The following is a 21,597-nucleotide window of genomic DNA, read 5'->3' as shown; positions in this document are numbered from 1 at the left end:
AGCATGAATGATTATCTGTCTCTATGTTAGCCCTATGATAGACTGGTGATGTGACCTTGGTATACCTCACCTCTCTCCCAGTGACAGCTGGTATAGGCTACAGCTTCCCAGTGACCCTGAATTGGATAAATAGTTAGGAGAATGCATGGATGTGTGGATGAAGCTCTTCCTTTATGATGATGTGTTCTAACAACAGAAAGAGGCCGGCCATAAAAAACTGAAATCACAAATGCACTTGTGATAAACAGAGAGAATGTGGACACATAGAGGTGAAACTGAAACTGATAATTATTTGATGCAGTGCACTTGTGTGATTTATAGCGAAGCGTGTAGTGCTACGCTGCAGACCGGTCTGTTAACAGAGTGACAGCTGTCTTGTATAAAAGGTTTGTGATGCTTTGAGTCAATCAGAACTGATTAGAAAAATGTAAGCTTCAAGTGGGTGAAAGAATTTACTCCTAATCTTCTTCTACACAATAATGTGTACCCGCCATCAAGAGTAGACGGCCTGATTTGGTGCAGACCAATGCAGATGTTGTACCATCTTGAAAATCAGTCACTGGAACTAAATTGCTGTTTCAGTTAGACTTTAATCTCTGCAGCGTGTTCCCAGTTTTACAAGCAATGTCATTTGCTGTTAGATGCCTGTGGCCATTTTGATGGTCATCTTCTCGGACTTACGCATGATTCCAGTGACTGTAGACCCGGAGCCCTGGAGAGTGTGACCTGCAGAGCCGTCTATGTCTCAGTCGAAGGTTTGTGCCATATCTATAAGCGACATCTACGGTTTTCTCATTCTGAATCATCTTCCTTTTATGTTCTTGTCTGTCTATTTGTCTTTTCTCCTCATGAAACACCTTAAATTGATCACATGCCACATGAACATCTGGCTGGTTGTCAGAATTGCTCAAGAACATTTCATTTAGCCCTAGTGTTGTGGGTTGCGGATGTTGTGCTAGTGTTTCTTGTTAAGTTTTAGGTCCCCCATCCCAAAATGATGCATATTAATATAAAATGTGTTTTTAAAAAATCAGCTGCAGTGTCCCACTTACTCTGGATAATTCTTAGATGTCACTGTCAGCAGTTTCCATAGACTCTGTCCATCAGTGTGAAGTTGTGTATTTTCAGTGACAACTGCTCACAGCAAGGTCTTTAGATCATCCAGACTGTCCATTATCAGTCAGATATCTCAAAATCTGGGCAGATAAAATCTAAACTGTGAAATCCTAAAGCTTTCATGTGCAGTAAGCATGTATGTCATTTTGTATTTGGGCTTACAATTTAACCGATATGATGGTGTCTAAAAAATAACCAGCTCAGGTTAGCCTGCAGTCAGTCCCCTAAATAGATAATTGTGTGAACATGAATTCAGTGGAAGCAGTGGCCATTACTGGCACAGACAGCTGTCCTACTGTGCAGTGTGTGTAGCAGTTGTCTGATGAGGCTTTTATAGCATCTCTGACAGTTTTGCTCGGTCAGATCCTTTATGAAAGATCTCAGGTACTGCTCCCCAGTTCCTCTTTTCAAGAAAAAGAAGTATGTCTCCTCCCTAAATCTGCAGACAAGCCTCATTTGGCAAATAGACCACGGGCCCTATATCATAAACTTCCACTAACACACATTCAATCCATCCATTTTCGCTTGTGTTTGCTTTTAGCGCTTTACCTACTGGTTAAGTTTTGATCCGTTGAAGGTTTGTATCCTGGAAAATGTGGTACTTTAACAGCAGTGATGATTTGTTCACTGACTTAAGCTACTTTTACAGCCTCTAATAAGTTGCCTGGGTGTCCCGACCTTTCTGGCCCTTTGGGAGGTCCAGGCATAGCAATGCAGCAAAATGCTTGAATTTAACTAAAATGAATTTGTTAACTGAAATAAAATAGACATTGTGTTATGTGAATCTCACTCACTTGCTTTTTAAACTTTATTTTTCTAACATCTATATTTGTGCTGTTGTAATATTTATTCTGTCTTGTCTGTCATGTTGCCAAGAGAACAAGCTATTTCTGTTTTTAATTAGCCTCTGTGAGCTTCTTTCAAGACTTTTAAAGTGATTCATTAGTAACTCAACAATATATTTATCCACAGGTTTGGTTTGTAAAGCAAAACCTTTGGCCGTCATATCTACAGATGATGTCAGACTCTTTATTAGCCTGTGTGGGTGACATTTAGGACACAGGCCCTCCATCTTGCTTGTGCATATTTTGGTTCTTTTTTTTTTTGGTTTTGTTACTTCATCTGTTCACAATCCAGAGACAGTGAACTGGCAGAGAGAGGGAGGTGTGGCATGCAACAAATGCCACCCAGCGTGGAGTTAAACAGTTACAGTTAGAATAATATGGTATGCCCTTAACCTTTTTAGTATTATGCTGTATCAGTTTGCAGATTCATCATAACACTCACTGCCCTCAAGTGCTGTTGTTTAGAGACTGCATCTGAACTACGATATTTCATTCACACAGGAAATATATATAGGCTGTCTAACTCGTGTCCAAAGCTTCCTGCCTTAGCAGATTCATATTAACACCCGCTCTAGAAAAGGTATTACTCAATACCTTTATTTTACAGCACCACACAGAATGGTAAAGCTACAGCCCGAGCAATATAGGATGTTTTAAATGATGGACAGACCATGAAACAGTGACACGACATAAACAGTATTCAGTATTTAGCATCTGAAATTGCAGTTGCGGTATATCTGCTGTGAGCTAATATCAGCAAATATAAAGCCCACCAGTAAAGGTAGTTTCTAACCATTTTGTCTCCACTGCTAAACATGTAAAAACTTATTGGGTAAACTGTGCAGCAGTGGCAAAGAAAATGTATTTACACTTCATGTAAGTGGCTACGTTTTAACAAACAATGAATGAACCTTTACAGTGAAAACTGGTCACTTTGATTTTTGGCTTTTTACTTCTTTTTGCACATCTGCAGTGAGCTGGATGGCCTCGTAGGAGACTGCAGCGTGCCGTGATTAATTGGGCTGCACGGGTCTGACGCTAAACCATCATTAGAATGTTAAAGTAATGCGTGGGCAGCTTAATTGGACTTGAAGACACGCTTAATCAAAATTTAGATCACACCTTTTTCTTTTCTTTTTTTAAGTGACCTCTAAGCAGAACATCTAAATCTGCTGTGAGAAGCTGCTTTATAAGGACTGTATGTCTGACTCGCCGAGGATCGTTCATTTAAAGATTCAAGCCCACCGAGCACCCAGCGTGTTTGTTATTCACCTGTAGGGCTTTACCCGGCGCTAGGACCCAGGGTGCGCGATTTTCATCTCCAGCTGCTGCAGACCGAAAACTGGCAATAAGGGAAGATCGCGAGGACAAGCCAAAATTACATACTGTATTCATTCTACTTCAAAATCACATCCCCGGACCCGCAGCGAAGCCACCGTGGAGACAACAATAGCTTGTTGCGCTGTGTGTGAAGGCTTTGTGGCTGTAGACGGCTCGGAGCGCAAGGTAAGACGGTGCAATACCATGCGATTACTAATAACAAAGGCGTTACGGGCGAGCAGGGGGCATTAAAGGGGGCATTGCACAATGCTATTGAGGGCGAGCAAAACTCTGCCAAACTTTGACCTGGATATCTGCATTTTCTAGTTGTCGCTGTCTTGCGGGAGCCGCTACCGGAGCCTGTAGTTGCGGAGATGTTTCGCTGTTATCCCACGGCATTATGTAGGATCGTGTCACATGTAGCCTATGGACAAGCCAACTTGTGTGTCGAGATGACATCTGAGTGTGCAGTCCAAGCGTGCCGGCAGTGGATGCAGTCGGTTACCCAAACGCGGACACGGTAACTGAAGGCAAAGAGATATGTTTTAATTTCAGGCAGATTTAAAAGGCGATGTGGACGGCGCATCGGGCCATCCATTAACCTGGAAAATAAGAACATCACCCTGACTGTTTCTGTGATCGGCTGCCTTCCTCCTTTCGTTCGCTGTGGAATAATTCATTACTTAGACCAAGATGGAAGAATAATGCGCTTGATTTTCACTCAAGCGCGTTATTCTTCCATCCTCCCAGCCTCGACATTCAACACTGACCAGGTGAACCACCAACTCAGACGGGACATCCTCGTCGCTGCTGGAGAGCATGGCGGCCTAAATAGGTAGGGTCGATAATCTCCAATATGACTCACAGATAGATGACTGTGAATGCCCACTTTGAAGACGGTGTATTCTTTCATAAAAAGAGATCGGGCCTTCGATATAAACAACGTGCCTTCATCTATATCGCAGTTGTCATAGTGCATGTGCGGACTGCTACATCCCTGCTCGACTGATTTACAAATGCACGTATAACAAGTTTTTTTTTTTTTGAAGCCCTCAGCTGTCCGATGTGCAGCCCGTGAACCAAACTCGTCTATAATTGGTGAAGCGCCGAGCGGCCGGCCACTACCGGGATAGCTCTTGCGCGGTCGTTGAGGTCTCCGGGTTACCCCGACTCAGACACAATGCGATGTGTCAGCAGGCGACTTTGTGATACTCGTGCTTTATGCTCGGTCCTCTTCGGCGTTCTTCCTCCGTTTTTCCTTCTTTCTTTTTTACTGATCGGCGTTTTTTTTTGTTTCCCAATTTCACGTTTGGCCATCTGTCAACGATTTGGCTGCCTGCACGCAGCCATTACTGAGCGAATGGCGAAGGGCATGTTAGAGGCTCTCACACACCGATCCACTCCGCGATAGGAGAGCAGCAGCGAAGTAGTTTCTGCTCGCGGTGCTCTCGGCGGATGGACGCGATCGTTTGTCCTGCACCGCCGTGCTGGTCAGGATCCGACACAGATCGTGCATGGTAGTAAACAAACTCTTTTTCAGTGGCGCGACGATGTCAGGGTCCCCCCGTGTGTATGCGTGCACGGTTATTTCCTCACCATCGCAAGTATTGAGAAAAGTAGGAAATTTGTTGGCCTAAAGGAGCGGATACCCTTGTAAACAGCAGGCCTGCGCTGCTTTCAGGATTCAGGTAAGACAAGTGGCCTAATTACAGCAGGGTAACCTGTACCGCTTAACTACTGAGCCAAAATGTGATTATGGAGTGAGAGGGCTAAATATCCTGTGGTTGTTTATCTTTTGAGGGGAGAGAATCGGGCAGGACCAAGTGTAAACCTCCTGCTCCACAGGCTGGGTTGAAACTTTAAGGTTTTTTTTGTTTGTTTGTTTGTTTGCCTTTGTTTGAATGGAAGCTGCAGATGTGTTGTCATTCACTTCATAACTGCACACATGAGCTGGTGGTCGACAGATATCCAGCTCCCTGCAGTCAGAGAAGGAGGAGGCTGCTCATGTTTCAGTGTGAACTTGTTCCAATTCACAACAGGCTACAAATGGTTGTAAACGAATGGGGATTTTGTTCTATTACAAATGAGGCACACAACCTTCTAGAGAAGGTTGTAGATGATATTACCTTTGCAATAACGTGTCTTGTTTTGTATCCTGACCCTCTTCGGTTGTGTTAAACACAGTGTGGCTTCTATATTAAGCATGTTTGGATTGTTGTCAGTAGGTTGTAGGCTCTTGTCCTTGTGCATTGGGTCAGCTGTCTGGATTTTTATACAGAGAAGAAATCTGAGGGCTAACATTAACATTCAAAACCCAAGCCTCATCCATATTGTAGTTATGCCTTGAACTTGTCTTAAAACCACTTCTCTCTATCCAGTTAAAACCTGAGCTGACCTGATAGTAACAGGAAATGTGATTTTGACACACAGCACTGCAAGAGGTGAATGACAGGGAACTGAAGAGGCACCGCTGAGGGAATGGCACTCTGTTTGTTCATATATTCATTATAAATGTTTATTAGCGGCCGTGTTTATAGAATTGCTTCACAGCATGAGGCCTGGACTGGCTCATTCCAAGTGTCACATAAAATATTAATAATAATAAAAATCACATGCTTCAGTTGGGATGTTTTCAGCATAATACATGTGGTGACTGTGCATGGCAAAAAGGAAGTAAATTTGCAAAGAAGAATGATGAGTTGTGTTCTTGGTGTTTTCTATGAAAGAGAGCAAGCATCTGCGAGCAAATTGTTGATGTGAATAATCCTAACTCAGCACTTTAATAACATCACTTTTGGTTTGTAAAGCAATGTGAAAATAGTTATGCAGATAGTTTAAAATCAGTTCGATTAAACACGATGAAAACACAGGTGTAAAATTTCCAAAAGAGCTTGCAAGAAAAAGTTGGGTTTGAGCTGAGCTGACAGAGGTCAGTGCTGGAAGCTTAATCTCATTCACTGGTAAGGTTGGATGCATGGTATCGTCACAAATAACGAAAAAATGTATATGAGGATCATAGGTTTCATGCGTATCTATTTCAAAAGAATCCAGTAAAATAAAAAAGGAAAAAAGTAAAGCTTTCCCCTCCACATCTTCTCCCAGCTATAGTCCGCCAGTCTGCAGCCTACAGCATGTAACTGGAGAGCCTCCAACACCCCGGAGTCTTTCTTCCTCGCGTTAATTCCCCTGCAACGGACCCAAACCTCTCCCACTCTTTTTTTTAATTCATATTGTGGCCGTTTAGAAACCATCACCCACAGCTGACTGTTAATTGACCCGCTGACACCCAGGCGCGCACGGACATCCAGCGATACTCGGGGCTAAATTTGTTGTTGTTGTGGGTTTGAATAAAATGTTTTTGTTTTTTAAACGAGGTTTATTACTTCGTTACCCCGATAAGCCTTTTCAGTTTAGCGCACCGTTACACTCTTTTGGTCGCGATCCCCCCCATTCCCCTTGAGCGGCTGGAGCTCGCGTTGCATGCCGGTACCTGCAGTCCTCACCGCTCCCTGCCTCTCCAGCGTTTAATCCTGGGCGTGGATAGCCGAGCACTACATCTCCCATGCTGTCACCGTGCACCCTTCTGCTCCCCCCCACCCCCTCTCTCGCTCTCTCTCACACCAGACTGGAGACTGGAGATACGGAACGGACCGTCTTGGCGACCCCCCCTCTCCTACCCTCCCCTCCTCCCTCCCCCAGCCCCTCGGACTTTTAGGACCGAAAACCGTCGAGATCAGTGAGCAGCCGCGGACTGTAGAGGCGAAAGGCTGGACACGGCCGTATCACAGTCGTGCCTGCACGGTGGTTCACATGCCATCTGGACGAGCAGGTTCGTAACTGTTTGTGTCATTAGAAATCTTTTTATCCCTACAGCTGATTGTCTTGGGGACTATTCAGTATTTTGCGTAGAAAGAGAAAGCCCGAAAGGGGCCGGAGAGGAGAGCAGAGGACAGGCTCGGTGGGTCGGGGGCTCTGATGAATGCCTTTCCACGCCGAAGTGGCTCAGTCGGTCCGCTAAAGGGCCGATAAGAGGGACGGGAGCACTTCGCATTAGGTCGGGGATAAATAACAGTAGCTTGCCTCAACATGCAAACCGCCGGGAGAGCTGCGAGGGCTTCGCGGAGAATCCGCTGCGCAGGGAAGCTGGAAACCTAACGTTGCTGGAGGTGGTGGTGGTAGTGGTGGTCAGCGGAGTTAACTATATTGTTTGCCCCCTTTTCATGGCCACTCCAGCCGCACAATAAGTTGTGCCACCCACCCCTATGGTCGTTCTCCTGCTGGTTACTTTTCTTCCCCCCCACACACACTTATCTGCCAGTAAGTCTGCGCCTCCAGTTTTCTGTGCTATCAGCGGCAGAAACGGATTATTTGTTTGTAAAAACGTCTACCGGCAGGGTTACTTTGTAGGCTGATGAAACGGGCCAGGAGTTTAGTTTGTTTGGCTCTCCCGTTGTTCTCCCCGCGTCTTCGCATTGATGTTCACTTACCTTATCAGGGGGAGATGTGACACATTGTGTGCTCCTACGTCGTAGCCCAGGCAGCCACTAGACAGGAGCGGAATCTCTCGTGTCACTTTGCTATATTTTCCTCAAACATCTGTCTTTCATCTCTGGACCTTTCCATCCTCTCCTCTCCGGGTTATTTAGACGAGGTTCAGAGACGCAGACAGCCTGTCTGCTCAGTTTGCGCCCGTGTTTTTGTGCGGATGGACCGATCACCTGAGAGCCAGTTGCCATTCTCTCATTATGGTGACTGCTCGCCATCTCCAGCGAGAGAGAGAGGAGGGAGCGACCTGGAGCTCTCCAGAGTTTTTTCTTGCTGATAATTATAGCAGAGGTAAACGTGTTGTTTTCGGGGTTCCCTAACGCTTCAGTGGGCATGTGTTGTTATTGTGCACTTTTCAGATGTGACATTGGGAACGTGTGTCTTTTGTGCCGTGTACGTGGGCTGGGCAGCGAGCTGACCGGGTGGAAGTAGGCTACATCGGAACAATTTGGCTTCTTCGCGGCTGTTTTTCCTCAAAGGCTTTTTCTTTCTTTCTCTCTTTTCTCCCAGGCTCGACTTTGTGTTGTCCACGGTGTGTGTGTGAGGCTGTCTGTGTGCGTATGCGCGGACTGCTGCATATATTTACTGGCCTACATCAGAGCGGATGAATTCAAATGTTTAGTGGCGGAGTCGACCGCGATCGCAGCACAAAGACAAAGTAGCTGTAAGCAACTGTTGTACGGTAATGTATGCAGACCGTCGCTGCACACAGCGGCATCTGCATCGCTGGATTTCCCTTTTTTCAGTCGTGCTCGCAGATTCCAGCAGAGATTGGCTTGTCAGTCATTATGTGCATCATCTTCGTTATGTTTCACTGATTCAAGGGTGAAGCATTTCCATTTCCCCCCAAAGCTTTGGCACAGATTTTCTTGTTGCACAGTCCCTTTTGTAGTCGTCTCATTTGCTTGCAGATGCGCTCGTCTGCGCTCACCTCTATCTACAGTAAATACTAGGGTCAGTTCCAGCGTGTGTCCCCAGTGTAAGCTGTGTACTTATATATGAAGTTGATTCACGCTTTAATTATAATTCCTAATCGTGTGTATGGCCATCAGTGCTTTTTAACTTGTCTTGTGCGAGTTTTCAATAGAAAAGCAGTGAGTGGGATTGTCTGGTCATTAAATCTGGCTGTTGAGCATTTAAGGCTGCATGCCAGTAACTGGTCCAGTTATGCATAATCATTAACTATATGCGCACATGCAAAAACCTTTGCTCGTTTCTTGTCACTCGCGGGTGTGCATGACTTAATCAACACAAAACACACACACTGATGTCGGCTCTAACAAAAGATCATTTGAGCAGTAACAGCTGATTGCCTCATGGATTACTGAATGAGCCTGCTGGGGACAGGCCCTGGGTCGCCTTAGGTAGAGCCTCTATTTGAAGTGACTGTTAAAAGCATTTCTCACTGGGCTCCTGCAGTAAAAACCAGGGGTATCCCATTCATGTTTTTTTTAATCCCAATCTTGTAATATTGAGATTTCGCTGATTTCAGGTCTAATCTAGCATTGATATTTATTTTTTGCACATTTTCCCCTAATGCGCGTGTATGCCCAGGCTGCATTAAAGTTAGCACATGTTATCCTACATAATTTTCGCTTTTTTTGCTAATTGTCCCTTGATGTTCTCAAGTGTAATAGATATTTTTGCTTATTAATGAAGCTTCTGGCACAGTTTTTGTGCTGATGTTAATGTCAAATAAGGAGGTTTTGAGCTCTGCAGTTACTGAGTGAGTAGAGTGTTGATGACATATTGCATAGTGTAGTTGTACATGGTGGCCGAGTTGCACTTTGCAATAATACCACTTACAGTTGACTGTGAATTGTCTAGGAGGGAAGAAATTTCACATTCGTTGCAGTGATGGCATCCTATTACAGTACCACTCTCAAATTAATTGAACTCTTTAGAACAACCTATTTTTTGACAAATGTTTGTAAAGGCAGTTTGCATGGCTAGGTGCTTGGTTTTGTGGCAATGAGACTGAAAACACCTGAGAGATGTGGCTCGGTATTATTGTTCCTATTGTGTACACCTGCTGAAGGGGAAACCTCCTCTGTGTTCAACCAGGACGATTTTGTAAAGTCACAAGCTTGAGCGAGAACCTCCAGTGAACATGTAGACGTAGAAATTGTTATGCCCATTTTTATTACTGAAGACAGTAATAATTATTTGAACACGATTCAACTTTTTGGCTCAAAAAAACTTTGATGGTTTCTCATAATTTTCTTTTTTGTATGATGTGATATTTTGTATGATATGGACTCTGTGGCAGGGAGGTTGTCAGAAGGATTAAAACCATCTCCTTTAATTTCCAACATAAAAAGTTTCCGGAGTACATCATATTTAAGGTTAACTTGCAGAAATGAAATGGAACATGAAAGAGGTGATCATTTGTGGTACTCCTCCAAAAGTTGATTCTGTTCATCTGGACGTAGCGTTTTCAGTGGGAGAAACGTTTCGTCACTCATCCAAGTGACTTCTTCAGTCTCAGCTGACTGCAGGTTTCCCCAACCTTATAAACAGTACATTTGCATAATGACTGAAACCAGCCCACTGAAGGAACAATGGGCTGAGAGGTCAGTTCCTTAATCATAATTATGCAAATTCTCATGACCATTGATCAACAACCACTGACCAAAACCCACTGATCAAAGACCACTGATCAATGGCCATGAGTACCATTCACCGAGAGTTGGGGAATGGCTGCAATCACAGCATTGTAAGATGGCGAAAGATGTACCCTCAGGCCCCCTCCTCGATTCAGAGATGGTCTTTCCCTTTTCACGTAAATGGCCTCCTTGATTCCGCACTCAAACCAGCGTTCCTCCCTGTCCAGGATGTGAACATCCTCATCATTGAAAGAGTGTCCACTGGCCTGTAGGTGTAAATAGACTGCAGAGTCCTGGCCCAGCCATTCCCCAACTCTCTGTGAATGGTACTTATGGTCTTTGATCAGTGGGTTTTGGTCAGTGGTTGTTGATCAATGGTCGTGAGAATTTGATTTTGACGTCACTTGGATGAGTGACGAAACGTTTCTCCCACAAAACGCTACGTCCAGATGAACAGAATCAACTTTTGGAGATTTACTTTCCTGGATGATCGAGAATGCATCAAGACATCATTTGTGGTAGTTTCTTACGTGTCTCTGCCAAGGGTTCATTGGATCCTAATCCTTCTATGCTTCAATTAATGCATTAGATCTCATTTTACGCAGTGAATGTACAATGTTCTTTTAGTGAAGAGAGTTCACATTTCAAATGGATGAGCACTGGCAGCTTTCCACATCCCCTATGTGCAACAAAATAAAATCAAAGGGAATAACACAACGAATACGTGCCATCAGTTTACCACACTTCTCTCTGCTGCTCTAGATTGTCTCCTTGTTCTTAGGAAATTGTAACACAGCTGAACTCCAAGCATATCTTAAAGAAAGGAAGTTTTCAGTTGCCCAAAGTTAGTTACTTATTTCTTCTTCTCGAAGGTTTAGTCGAACAGATATTTTCTGTAGCTGAAAGGAGAACGGTGCTAAAGTAATCACAGCAAGTGGTTTTATGTTTTTTCTCTTGTGTGTTTTGCAGCATATCACTGTATTTGAAGGAGAACTCTCACCTGACTGACGCAGATACCCCCTAAGGCATGTTGTGCTAAAGAAACACCTATGCAGGTAATTGGCTTTTTTTTTCTGCTGAAGTTGTATTGCTTGAATAGCGCATCCTGTCCTCTTATCTAATTAACACCAGCCTCATGAACTTTTCTTATTACTCAGGTGGATCCCACACTAATGAATGTAGGGGATGGAGGCACGGTGAGCAGAGAGATCAGTGCTCCAAATAAAGCGTCTGCTAGCATGGTGGGAAATCCCCCCCAGACGCTCCCCCCTGAGTTCAGAGGAGATGTTGCTCTCAGTCAGCAAAATAAGACAACTCCAACAAAAGACTGTAAGACTGTAAAAGCCTGCCCGGACAACTACAACCACAGCCCCGAACTTTCTCCACCGCAACTGCCCAACAATGCACCAATGTCCGGCTTGGTCCTCACCAGCTCAGAAAAGAGAACAGACAAAAGAGCAGAAACCTCTAAGCTCAAAGCTGATGGTTCTGGGGTCTTCCCCACTCCTCAGTGGTCGAGTGGTGTAAAAGTTAGCCAGGAGGATTCACTCAGCCCCTGTCACAGCAATGTGACATCCAATAAGAAATCCCATTCACAAACACAATCTGTGCAAAGTGTCCCACCTGGGTTTCAGTGCTCTGCCATGTTTAAACCAGCCCAGCCTGTTGCCTTCCTTCCCACAGCAAATTTTTCCTCTCCACTTTGTAAAATGAATCTTCCACCAGCATTAGGTCAGATTGCAGCATTGAGAGAAGCCCCAGCCACTCAGTTTCAGAAAGAAAGCCAGCCTCAAAGCTCAGGTGTTGCTGGGCCACCTCTCATGCGGACCTATCCCTACCCGTTGTCTGTGGCCCGGACTCCGGCTGCAGAGAAAAAGACGGGCACGTCGACCTCAAAACTCAGATCTAACCACGCATCAAGTAAGAATGCTAAATCTGTTGGAGAACATAAATCTTTAGCTTCTGTGGTAGCCTCACCAGCTATTGCCCTACCATTGCAACATTCATCATTAACTTCAGCTGCACCCACTCACTACACCTTGTCTCCGACTGCTGCCATTTGCTGTGGCTCTGCTCTGGCCAACATCGCCTCACAGAGCAGAATGCTGAACCATGTAGAGAAAAGCAACAGCATAGATAAGACAACCATGGGCTCTCTAAAAACCACACCTCCTGCAACAGACGACCACACAGTCTGCTCAGTTGAATCAAGAGATGTACCTCTTGATTTGTCCGCCAAATCAAAACGCCCTAAATGCTTAAATGACCCTCCTGTTACCATGATGGAATCCCACAATAATGAGTCAAATCAGAGAGAATTTCTGAATTCAAAGAAGACTCATTCTGCAAATTACGGCTCCGCTCTGCAATACCCCATCTTACCAAACACCCACCGAAATGGATCTCATCAAAAGCAATTAAATAGGTCTCAGAATCACCAGATCCCAGAGGTCAAACCAGCCTGGGGTAAGGGATCTTCACAAGATTCAATAAAAAACATCCCTGGTACATATGTGGGAGTTGCTAGTCCAATATTGGCTTCTACTCTAAGGGGCAAAGATGGAAAAGGGACGTTTGTGGATGAATTTCAGAGTTTTGCAAAGCAGGAGTTTATATCTATAATTGACCAGGGAGAACATCTGGCCACAGGAGGAAAGAAGCCATCCTGTCTGATGAAGGGTAACCAACACACTCACAGTGTCAAGCATGTTAAAAACACCAGCACAACCATAACTAAGAACTGTCCCTCAAAAGGAGCCCTAACCACTGCGTTGTTAAGCTCAACCAATGCTCAAATTCCTCAGAAATGTGGGCCTGGCAAAACAGCGGTACCATACTCTGCTCCCCTTGTCAGTCCAGCTTGGCAGCAGGCATCTCATCTCACATCATCACATCAAGCTTCTTCTAATCATCGAAAAATCACACAAGGATCTCCAAAGACTAAGGGCACCGCAGTTACAGACAGTTGTAAGTTTCCAAGTGCCCATCACAGCCCGTCCAAACCTGAGGATGATAAGTGGGAGAGAATGAAGTCTCCTCTGTCTAACCTTGCGTCCATTGTAAAGCAGCAAGCTCTTGATACAACGACACTGACGGATGAAGGTAATTCCCAAGCATCGCCTGTTGCATCACGAAAAGCTGATGGTCTGAATACACTCACGGGAAATCAAGACATACAATCTAAGCATACCTCTACTTTTGAATACCCACCATGCTGGTCTGTGGAAAAGTGGCCTAGTGCACCATCTCAAGGGGATTTCACTCAAGCTATGAAAAGACATGACAAGGCAAATGCCGCTGAGCTTTTGGAGAATAACACTGACATGCACACCAGTCAGGGAGAGCACATGGGACTTCAGGTGAAGCAAGGCTCCTCAAAGCCCGCAGGCCAGTCTCATCTCTACGGGAGCAGTGCATCAACAAATGGGAACAGGATGGAGAGTAAACTAGCCCAGGTGTTAGAGGGGGAGATATTGAGGAAAGAAAGTGGGCCGTCAGACAGTCCTCCTGGTGACAAATTGGAGGGCATGGCTGCATCTATTCTTACAGGCCAGTGTGCAGGGGGAGGCGACAAGTTTGAGAAGAAAACAAACGGAACCAAAGAGGAGTCGCCAACCAAAGCAAAAGCTGCTGCCGTCAAACAAAAGAAGAACAGTCCTAAGAAGCCAGCAAAAGAGAAATCTCCAACAGATGCATTACAGAAGGCTGCAAGAAGGAAAAAGCAAGAGACAGAAAATACTCCAACCAAAGTGTCCCCTAAAAAGAAGGTAAATTATTAATTCCTATTACTCTCATTATTTCTCTTTGGTTAAATTTGAAGAAATATTTAAGGTAGCAATCGTCTTTTAAGAGTTTAAAGAGCGAAAAGGCTATTCAGAGCTCCCTTTCATATTATTAAGTTATGACTGATGGTTTCACTTTCGAGGGCTTATTGTGAGTCTCTTGCATCCTCTCTGTCACCACGAGAGGCTCATGATCAATAACCTCCAATAGAGCGTGCTCACTCTGTCCCCTGTGTATTTCTGCAGAAGAAACAATGTGCACCTGTGCTGGAGCAGAGTCTGTCAGCGGGAAAACCTTCCCCTCCAACTAAAGAGGCGATTCCAAGGGAAAAGATCAGTCCCAGCAAGGCCGAGCAGCAAACCTGCAACAAATCAGGTAGAGTCTTTGTTTCTTCCTTAATCCTATAGCTTTTACATTTTTTACAAAAATGTAAATTTAATGATACTTTTATTTAGTTAAAAAAAGTTTTGTTGTAGTATATGGTTTGATTACTCTGGGTTCAGTTTCAGTTTTAGAGCTAAGTAACCTGCAGTCAGTGTCTCAGTCTTACTCTCAGCATAGAGTCTGGTGTGAATGTAACAATCAGATGTGATTTAATCAGTTCCAGATAGCAGTCCTCAGACTTTGGAGACTTCAGCGTCTCTCATTAGTCCCGCCGTATCCACCAAGGAGGCCGAAGCCACAGAGTGCTCCTTCCCAAGACTGAGGCGAAGGCGGCGGCGAGTTGATGACGCTCGACTTGACCTCTGGGGCTTTGCGACGCCCTCCCCTCCACCCCCGCCAATGCCTCCTCCCCCAATATCCCCTTCGCCCTCTCTGACTCTGCCCCAACCTGTTCGCCGTCCGAGAGGGAGGCCTCGATCAAATCCTCTGCCGGAACGTACGCTACAGGGCAAGGGAAAAACATCTGGCGCTGAGGGCGATACGCCATCTCGTAAGAAACGTCGGCGATGTCGTAATAAGAAGTATCAGACTGGGGACTACATCACAGAGAAAGACAAGCTGGAAGATGGAGAACACCTCGAAGAATCTAACTCTCTGATAAAGGACGCTGGAGTCCCAGAAGGTAGAGATCAGTTAAAAGTTATCCTGGTCAGAAGGTTAAAAAAGAAAAAGATTCACATATTACAGTATTAAAAGAGAATGACTTGAGAATCAATGAAGTTCAACATTTGAATACAGCAGCTGTTGAATATTTTTATGCAATCCAAAGCTCACTAAATGACCGGTAGTAAGTAGGCATCTAATCAGTTAATCAACTGACTACTTAATTGCTAAAAAATTATTTTCAGCTATTTAAATTATTAATTGTTTTAATTCATTTATTTTTCAAAAACATCAGTGAAAATAGTCAGAAGTGTAATTGAAAATAAAAATTATTGTTACTTGTTTTTTAGTCCTTCAAGCACATCAAACATTAGTTAGAAACAGCCTCACAAAAAAGCCTGAATCATTCTCTTTTAATACCATTATACATTAATCCTTTTTTGGCTGCTGACCATAAAAAGCGACAAAACATTTGGCTCTGTTGGCTCGTGACGAGTATTTGTCATCTTTTCTGACGTTTCATAGACTAAATGATTATTCATTCTTTAAAAAAAAAAAATCTGATGAATGAATCGGTACAGACAATAATGTAAAGCTCTGTTCTACTCTGTGAAGTAGTCAGTATACATATACATATAAATTTAGCAACAAAAAACTAGTTTGCTGTGTATTCACTTTAATCTTTTCTGATGGTTGGTTTTAGTACAGAAGTAACAAAAATGACCAATTCATGTTGCTTTGATGTTTTTCTTCCATTATAATTCCATATTTATTTGGTCAAAATAGAGCTGAGTAAAGCTTTAAAAAGCCAAAATCCTCCAGATGTTATGGCATTTAAGGTAAATGTTAAATAAAATACACATATTCGTAGATAACTTAGTTACTCACAGGTGACGATGCTGGTTTTCCCTGAGTTCTGAGATTGTTCATGAAAGAAATTTCTGTTTAATGAATTTAAGAATGAATGACTCCAAACTGTCACTTAGCTTGGAGACTCAAGCTGTGTCCATGCTTGTTGCGCACTGCGTTGTCGCTGACAGCTGGTCGCTAGCAGACATTCCAGTCTACGGTTGCCAAGGTAACCGTCTAACGTATTTAATACCCTGTGATAGGTAGTCACTTCAGTACTTAGGTTCACAAAGGTTTTGCTTGGGACCCGCTCACATTGCGTCTCTGGCTGTTTTTTCGCAGTAATAAGATGTTTTAGCTCCGCTACCTTTGCAATAACTTTCTTCTGATTGGCTGCCCCTCGAAAACCAAAGATGTAGAGAGCAGGCAGGTGAGGGTGAGAATCTGTGCTCACAGCTAGAGCTGAGCGCCTGGGAGGATGATGTTAATAATGATATTCCCTCTCGCTGACATGATACAGTAGGACTGTGCAATTAATCTGTGGCATGTTTAGTTCAGCTCCAGGCAAGATGATGGAAAGAGAGGCTTTGGTGAGTAGCAAAACCATCAGCTGTTAGGAATCACCTTGGTTTGGTTTTTCTGAAGAAATTACACAAATAAATTATGGTTAAAAAGTTGAACTTCATCGAGCAGCTCTGTCCCACTGAGGAAAAAGTAGAAAAAACTGTCTGAATCTTGAGATTTTGACTCACAGGTATTATTTATTTATGTATTTACAGATGTCATTATTTTAAATTTTTCCTATGTTTAATATATGTTCTATTCAATTAAATTCAGTTTTATCTATAGCACCAAATCAAGGTGTTTTATATTATATTGTAAGGTAAAACCTCACAATAATACAGAGACCAGCTTGGGGTCTGTCTGTCTATATCTATATATTTCTCTCAGAAGATCCACATCATCTATCTGTTAGTGTGGAAATGACATGCATCGTGAGTGTATATGTAGAGAAAAAGCTAGGACATGGCAGATTTGAGCATAAGATTGTAAAATCAGGGTAGAGTAGCTGGCAAACAGCAGTTTTCTTGTTTACTTGGATAAGATGGCTAAGCTTCCGGAAGTACCAGACAGTCTGATATCAGCACCTAAATTATTCCATTCTCCATGTTAGGCTTGGCAGATGGGGATGAGCACAAAGCTGCATCAGTGCAGTGTTGATAAATGAGTGGTGTGTAAAGATTAGGATTGTTGGTGTATCTCCTGTCTACCACTCAGTATAACAGCAGGTCTAATTTGCCATTACAGTTCCACAGGTGGAACATTGTCCGAGTCCCGCTGCCCCCAGTCCAGAGCCTCTTCCCAAGAGACCGTCAGTCACTCGCTCAGGATCGGTTCGCTACCAGGAGAGTGAAGAATCTCCAGAGTGCAATGATAAGCCTTCAGGGAAGAGGAAGTGCAAAAGCAAACACCTATGTGACAGTGATGAGCCGAAGGTAAGCTGCCGATGCTGCTTGTGGGAGGATAGCCCATCACAGATCATGCATAGTTGATAGAAACAAGGTACAATGGATATACAAGCTTACAGTGCCCCCCTGTGGCCTGATTGAAATCTATGTTTCTCACGTTTGTGATGGCAGCTGGAAGTTCTCTAATCAGTAAATCTGTGTTTTAGAATAAGACCAAACGCTGCAGTTTGGGCAAGAGTAGCGCCTCCCTCACCTTGGATGATGATGGAGCTGATGCAAAAGTACCAGTTAGCCCATCACCAGCTCCAAAAAGTTTGCCATCCTCTCCATCTAAAAAGAAAAGCTCGTCAGGAAGAAGCAGCGGTCCAGATTCTCTGACCAAAAGGCCCGTTCCGCCAGAGGTTCGCCGGCTGATTGTCAATAAAAATGCAGGGGAGACGTTGCTGCAACGTGCTGCGCGCTTGGGCTATCAGGTACAACCCGACACGTTTACTGGTAACAGGAATTTTGACATCAGTGGAAAAAATGCATGATAATCTGACAGTTTATCTTTCCTTCCGGTGTTCTGCAGGACGTAGTCCAGTATTGTCTCGAAAAGGACATCCGGGAGGTCAATCGGCGTGATAATGCCGGTTACACAGCTCTCCATGAGGCGTCCTCCCGGGGCTGGACTCAGATTGTCCAGATGCTGCTGAACAATGGTGCAGATGTCAATTGTAGTGCTCAGGATGGAACACGGTGAGGCTTCAGGCAGCATGACAGTGGCTTTCATCAGAGACTTTATAACAGAGAGATGTGTTACTTGAAAAATCTTGAAATGAGATTCAACCACAGAAAAGATGGTGGTGGAAGTTTCTTAAAAACCTATTTAAAGATAAGCTTTTTAAAGACTTAATTTGGGGCATATTAGTAATTTTTTAAGATTAAACTGGGGATTGTCTACATGACATTTTTATGTCCTCATGACCATTGAAGTTAAACTATTTAGATAATGCTTCAAAATATCTGCCCAGAGGTCTTTCATTGCAAAAGTTTCTTCTAGCAGGACTCTTCTTGAGTTACTTGTCATATGTGTAACCTTTGTAATAAATCTAAGCATGACCCCTGGAAACAGCATGTATAACTAAAGTTAGATGTCATTGTCCTACAGTCTTCAATATTTTCTGTGTAATGTAAAGTTGTGCAAATGCTAAAAGTCTTTTGTGTTTTGTCTGTTCTTCCCCTCAGCCCACTTCACGATGCAGTAGCAAGTGATAACTTACCAATAGTCTGGTTGCTTCTGAACCACGGTGCAGACCCAACTCTGGCGACCTACTCTGGACATACACCAGTCAAATTGGCACATAGTGCAAGCATGAAGAAGTTCCTCACAGGTAGTTCAGCCTTCTTATTCACCTTTACACCACTGGACAAGAGATTAACAGTTTATTCTTTGTTAAATTCATTTTTTTAATCATCAACAAACATTTGGTGACACAGCAAATGCTTTCATAAAGCTATTTAGAATGAGACGGGAAAATAAATCATTGAAGTTGTAACTTTACAGTCATCCATCAAGCAGTGTGTCAACACATTAGTAAACTCTGCGCCCACTCCCACTGCATCGCTTTTGAGAATTGAACAATACAGGTTACATGAAGAATACATAAGAATTTCAGTCAAATCTTGTTCCACATCCACAAAGAGCCTGACAGTTGTTTAAATCATTGTTTTTGTTGTTTTCCAGTTGAATTTGGTTGTGTACTACTAAACTGAAACAAACTGAGCTCATCAAATATGTCTTGTGACTGATTAGGTGTTGATTGATTTATGCTTAATCCTGTTAGGAATGGTTTGTCAACTGATATCACACAAAGCAGATATGACATTAGATAACAGTCCAGTGCACTTGTGAGTTGGAGAAAATCAGCAACATATGGGTGTGGCTGTGGCTCAGGTGGCTGAGTGGGTCATCTACAAACCTGTGGACAGATGCCTGCCTGACTTTTCCTGGTAATGTGCTGAAGTATCCTTGGGCAAGATGCTGAACCACAACACATCCAAGAGAGTGTTTGTGTGTTTGGATGTTAGAAAACAATTAGGAGACATCACTGTGTGTTTGTTATAAGAACCAGGATCCTTAGGGGTTTTTTTGTTGTTGTTTTTTTAAGTAACAAGGAGAATTTAAGTAAAAAGCTGCGGTGATGAGCTCTGACATGTCTGTTAAATTTGGAAGGACTTTTTAATAGATTGCTGTTCTGTAAAAACAGAAGAAAAACTTTTCTGAACAAATCATTTTTTGTGCCGTAAGCTTTTAATTCATTTTTATAAATAAGCATTTGGAAGGATGACATATGATTGCTGTAAGTTGCCTCCCTGGAATCAGTTAAAATCTGCTTTCCTCAGAAACTGTTCCCCATCCAAAGTTACTGCTTTGTGTGGCTGCAAGAAAAAAACCCCAAAGCCAGCTTGTTATAAACATTAGGGGTGCAACGATACACAAAATTCACGGTTCGGTTCAGTTCGATACTTTGGTGTCACGGTTCGATATTTTTTTCGATACAAAAAATGTTCATGCCTTTTTAATTTATCATTTATTAAAATTATAAATATATATTTTAACTCAAAAGTACAGTTTTTAAATTTAATGTTGCTGAAATCTGATGGAGAAATCACTCATCTTTGGAAAAGAGAGTTTATTACAGAGAAATGGCTCTTTCCAAAATAAAAGCTATACTATACGCTTCTTCTGGGCTATATTCTCAGCAGCATATTAAACATATCAGGTCCCCATAAGGAGAATCCTGTGCTAACGGCTGTCTAAATGAGTCGGGCAAAGTTTGTAGCATGCTTGCTTGTTGTTTTTGTCTGCTTCCACTTGTCTTTGCACTAGGATGATGTCGGAGTAAATGTGCAGTCATATTCGTTGTGTTCCCACTAGTGCCGTCAGCGTTAATCCCGTTGAAATGACATTAACGCCATAACGCGGCAAATCTCCGTTAAGAAGTTACCGTGGGGGGTTGGACGGTGTCAACACAAGCTAACTGCGCTGACGCACTAGTTCCCACAAATTGAGCATTGCGTGGCACATCTGACATACTGTTTTACTTTAGTCCATGACTCGCTTACCATCAGGGTCATGCTTCACATGAAAACCAAGATAGTTCCAAACGCCAGATCTGAATGAGGGTGGGGGAGGTTCAATTTCAGGTAGCGTTGACGCAGTTGTCATGTTGCAACGAGCTTAGCTTCTGTCTTGCCAGCTTGTGCTGCGCTCAGTGGATCTGCGCTCGACAGTGCAGCCTAGGCGGAGTAGTCGAACGCAGATCCACTGAGCGCTCAACACAGACAGCATCGTAAGTTGATAAAATAAATAAAAAATGTTGTATTGTTCATACATATGCGTACCGAACCGAAAGCACAGTATCGAACGGTTCAATATCGATACGAGTATCATTGCACCCCTAATAAACATGACCACTTTCATGCAATGCTAAAGGTGTCTTTTCAGCACTTTGCCAGGTTAAACAATAAATAATTCACATAAGTCAGTGTTTGCTTGCTGCTGAATCTGGGTAGCATATTAGTCTCACGTCGTACGTGCATCTCCAGGCAGTTTTTACACATCAACAGTGTTGAGAGAATAGAGTGCGGATATTATCCAGAGTTGCACCACACAACAGGAGATGGATGATGTCAGCCACGTTCTCACTGTACTGTCTGGTTGAGGTGAAGGGTGGCAGCTCAGATGAGCATGCACGAGGCAGGCCACATGACGCATTTTCACTCGCTGTGAATTCAGACTGTCAGACATCACCCCTGCCTACCGAGCAAACACCATTTACTGTCCGATCTCATTTATTAGGGCACTTTGATTGTCATAGACACAAGATTACTTACAATTTTGGGTTCTCACAATTATTAAAAATAATCAGGGTAAATTGTTTGCATTCTATTTCACAGTGAAGTTAGAGGTCCCCGTCTTTGTTTCGTCTTTCAGTTCGCCAAACTTTTAATTTTGTTGCTCTCTACGAGCTC

General features: G+C 43.4%; 1 protein-coding gene across 9 annotated transcripts in view; it reads left to right on the top strand.

The window, feature by feature from the left end:
* The window catches only part of bcorl1 (BCL6 corepressor-like 1), a 34,849-nt gene that overhangs the window by 8,423 nt on the left and 4,829 nt on the right, over positions 1-21,597 (top strand). For 3 of the 9 annotated variants that reach the window (XR_015130492.1, XM_086301868.1, XM_086301937.1), the window contains exons 1-9: positions 6,958-7,110; positions 11,402-11,487; positions 11,590-14,199; positions 14,461-14,590; positions 14,817-15,281; positions 17,420-17,607; positions 17,787-18,053; positions 18,152-18,318; positions 18,808-18,953. Coding sequence is in view for 8 of the 9 variants with exons in the window: in XM_086301868.1 (XP_086157994.1) it covers positions 11,482-11,487; positions 11,590-14,199; positions 14,461-14,590; positions 14,817-15,281; positions 17,420-17,607; positions 17,787-18,053; positions 18,152-18,318; positions 18,808-18,953 (3,979 nt within the window). In the remaining variant the exon portion in view is untranslated. The other 6 variants (XM_086301879.1, XM_086301923.1, XM_086301895.1 and 3 more) reach the window with 5 other exon arrangements.

The sequence above is a fragment of the Aulonocara sp. 'chitande type north' Nkhata Bay genome, linkage group LG2 (assembly GCF_057382095.1).
Source record: "Aulonocara sp. 'chitande type north' Nkhata Bay isolate Kocher_YH1m ecotype deep benthic linkage group LG2, A_spYH_male_GT1.1, whole genome shotgun sequence".
Taxonomy (NCBI): domain Eukaryota; kingdom Metazoa; phylum Chordata; class Actinopteri; order Cichliformes; family Cichlidae; genus Aulonocara; species Aulonocara sp. 'chitande type north' Nkhata Bay.
This window is presented reverse-complemented; position numbering and strand designations above follow the sequence as displayed.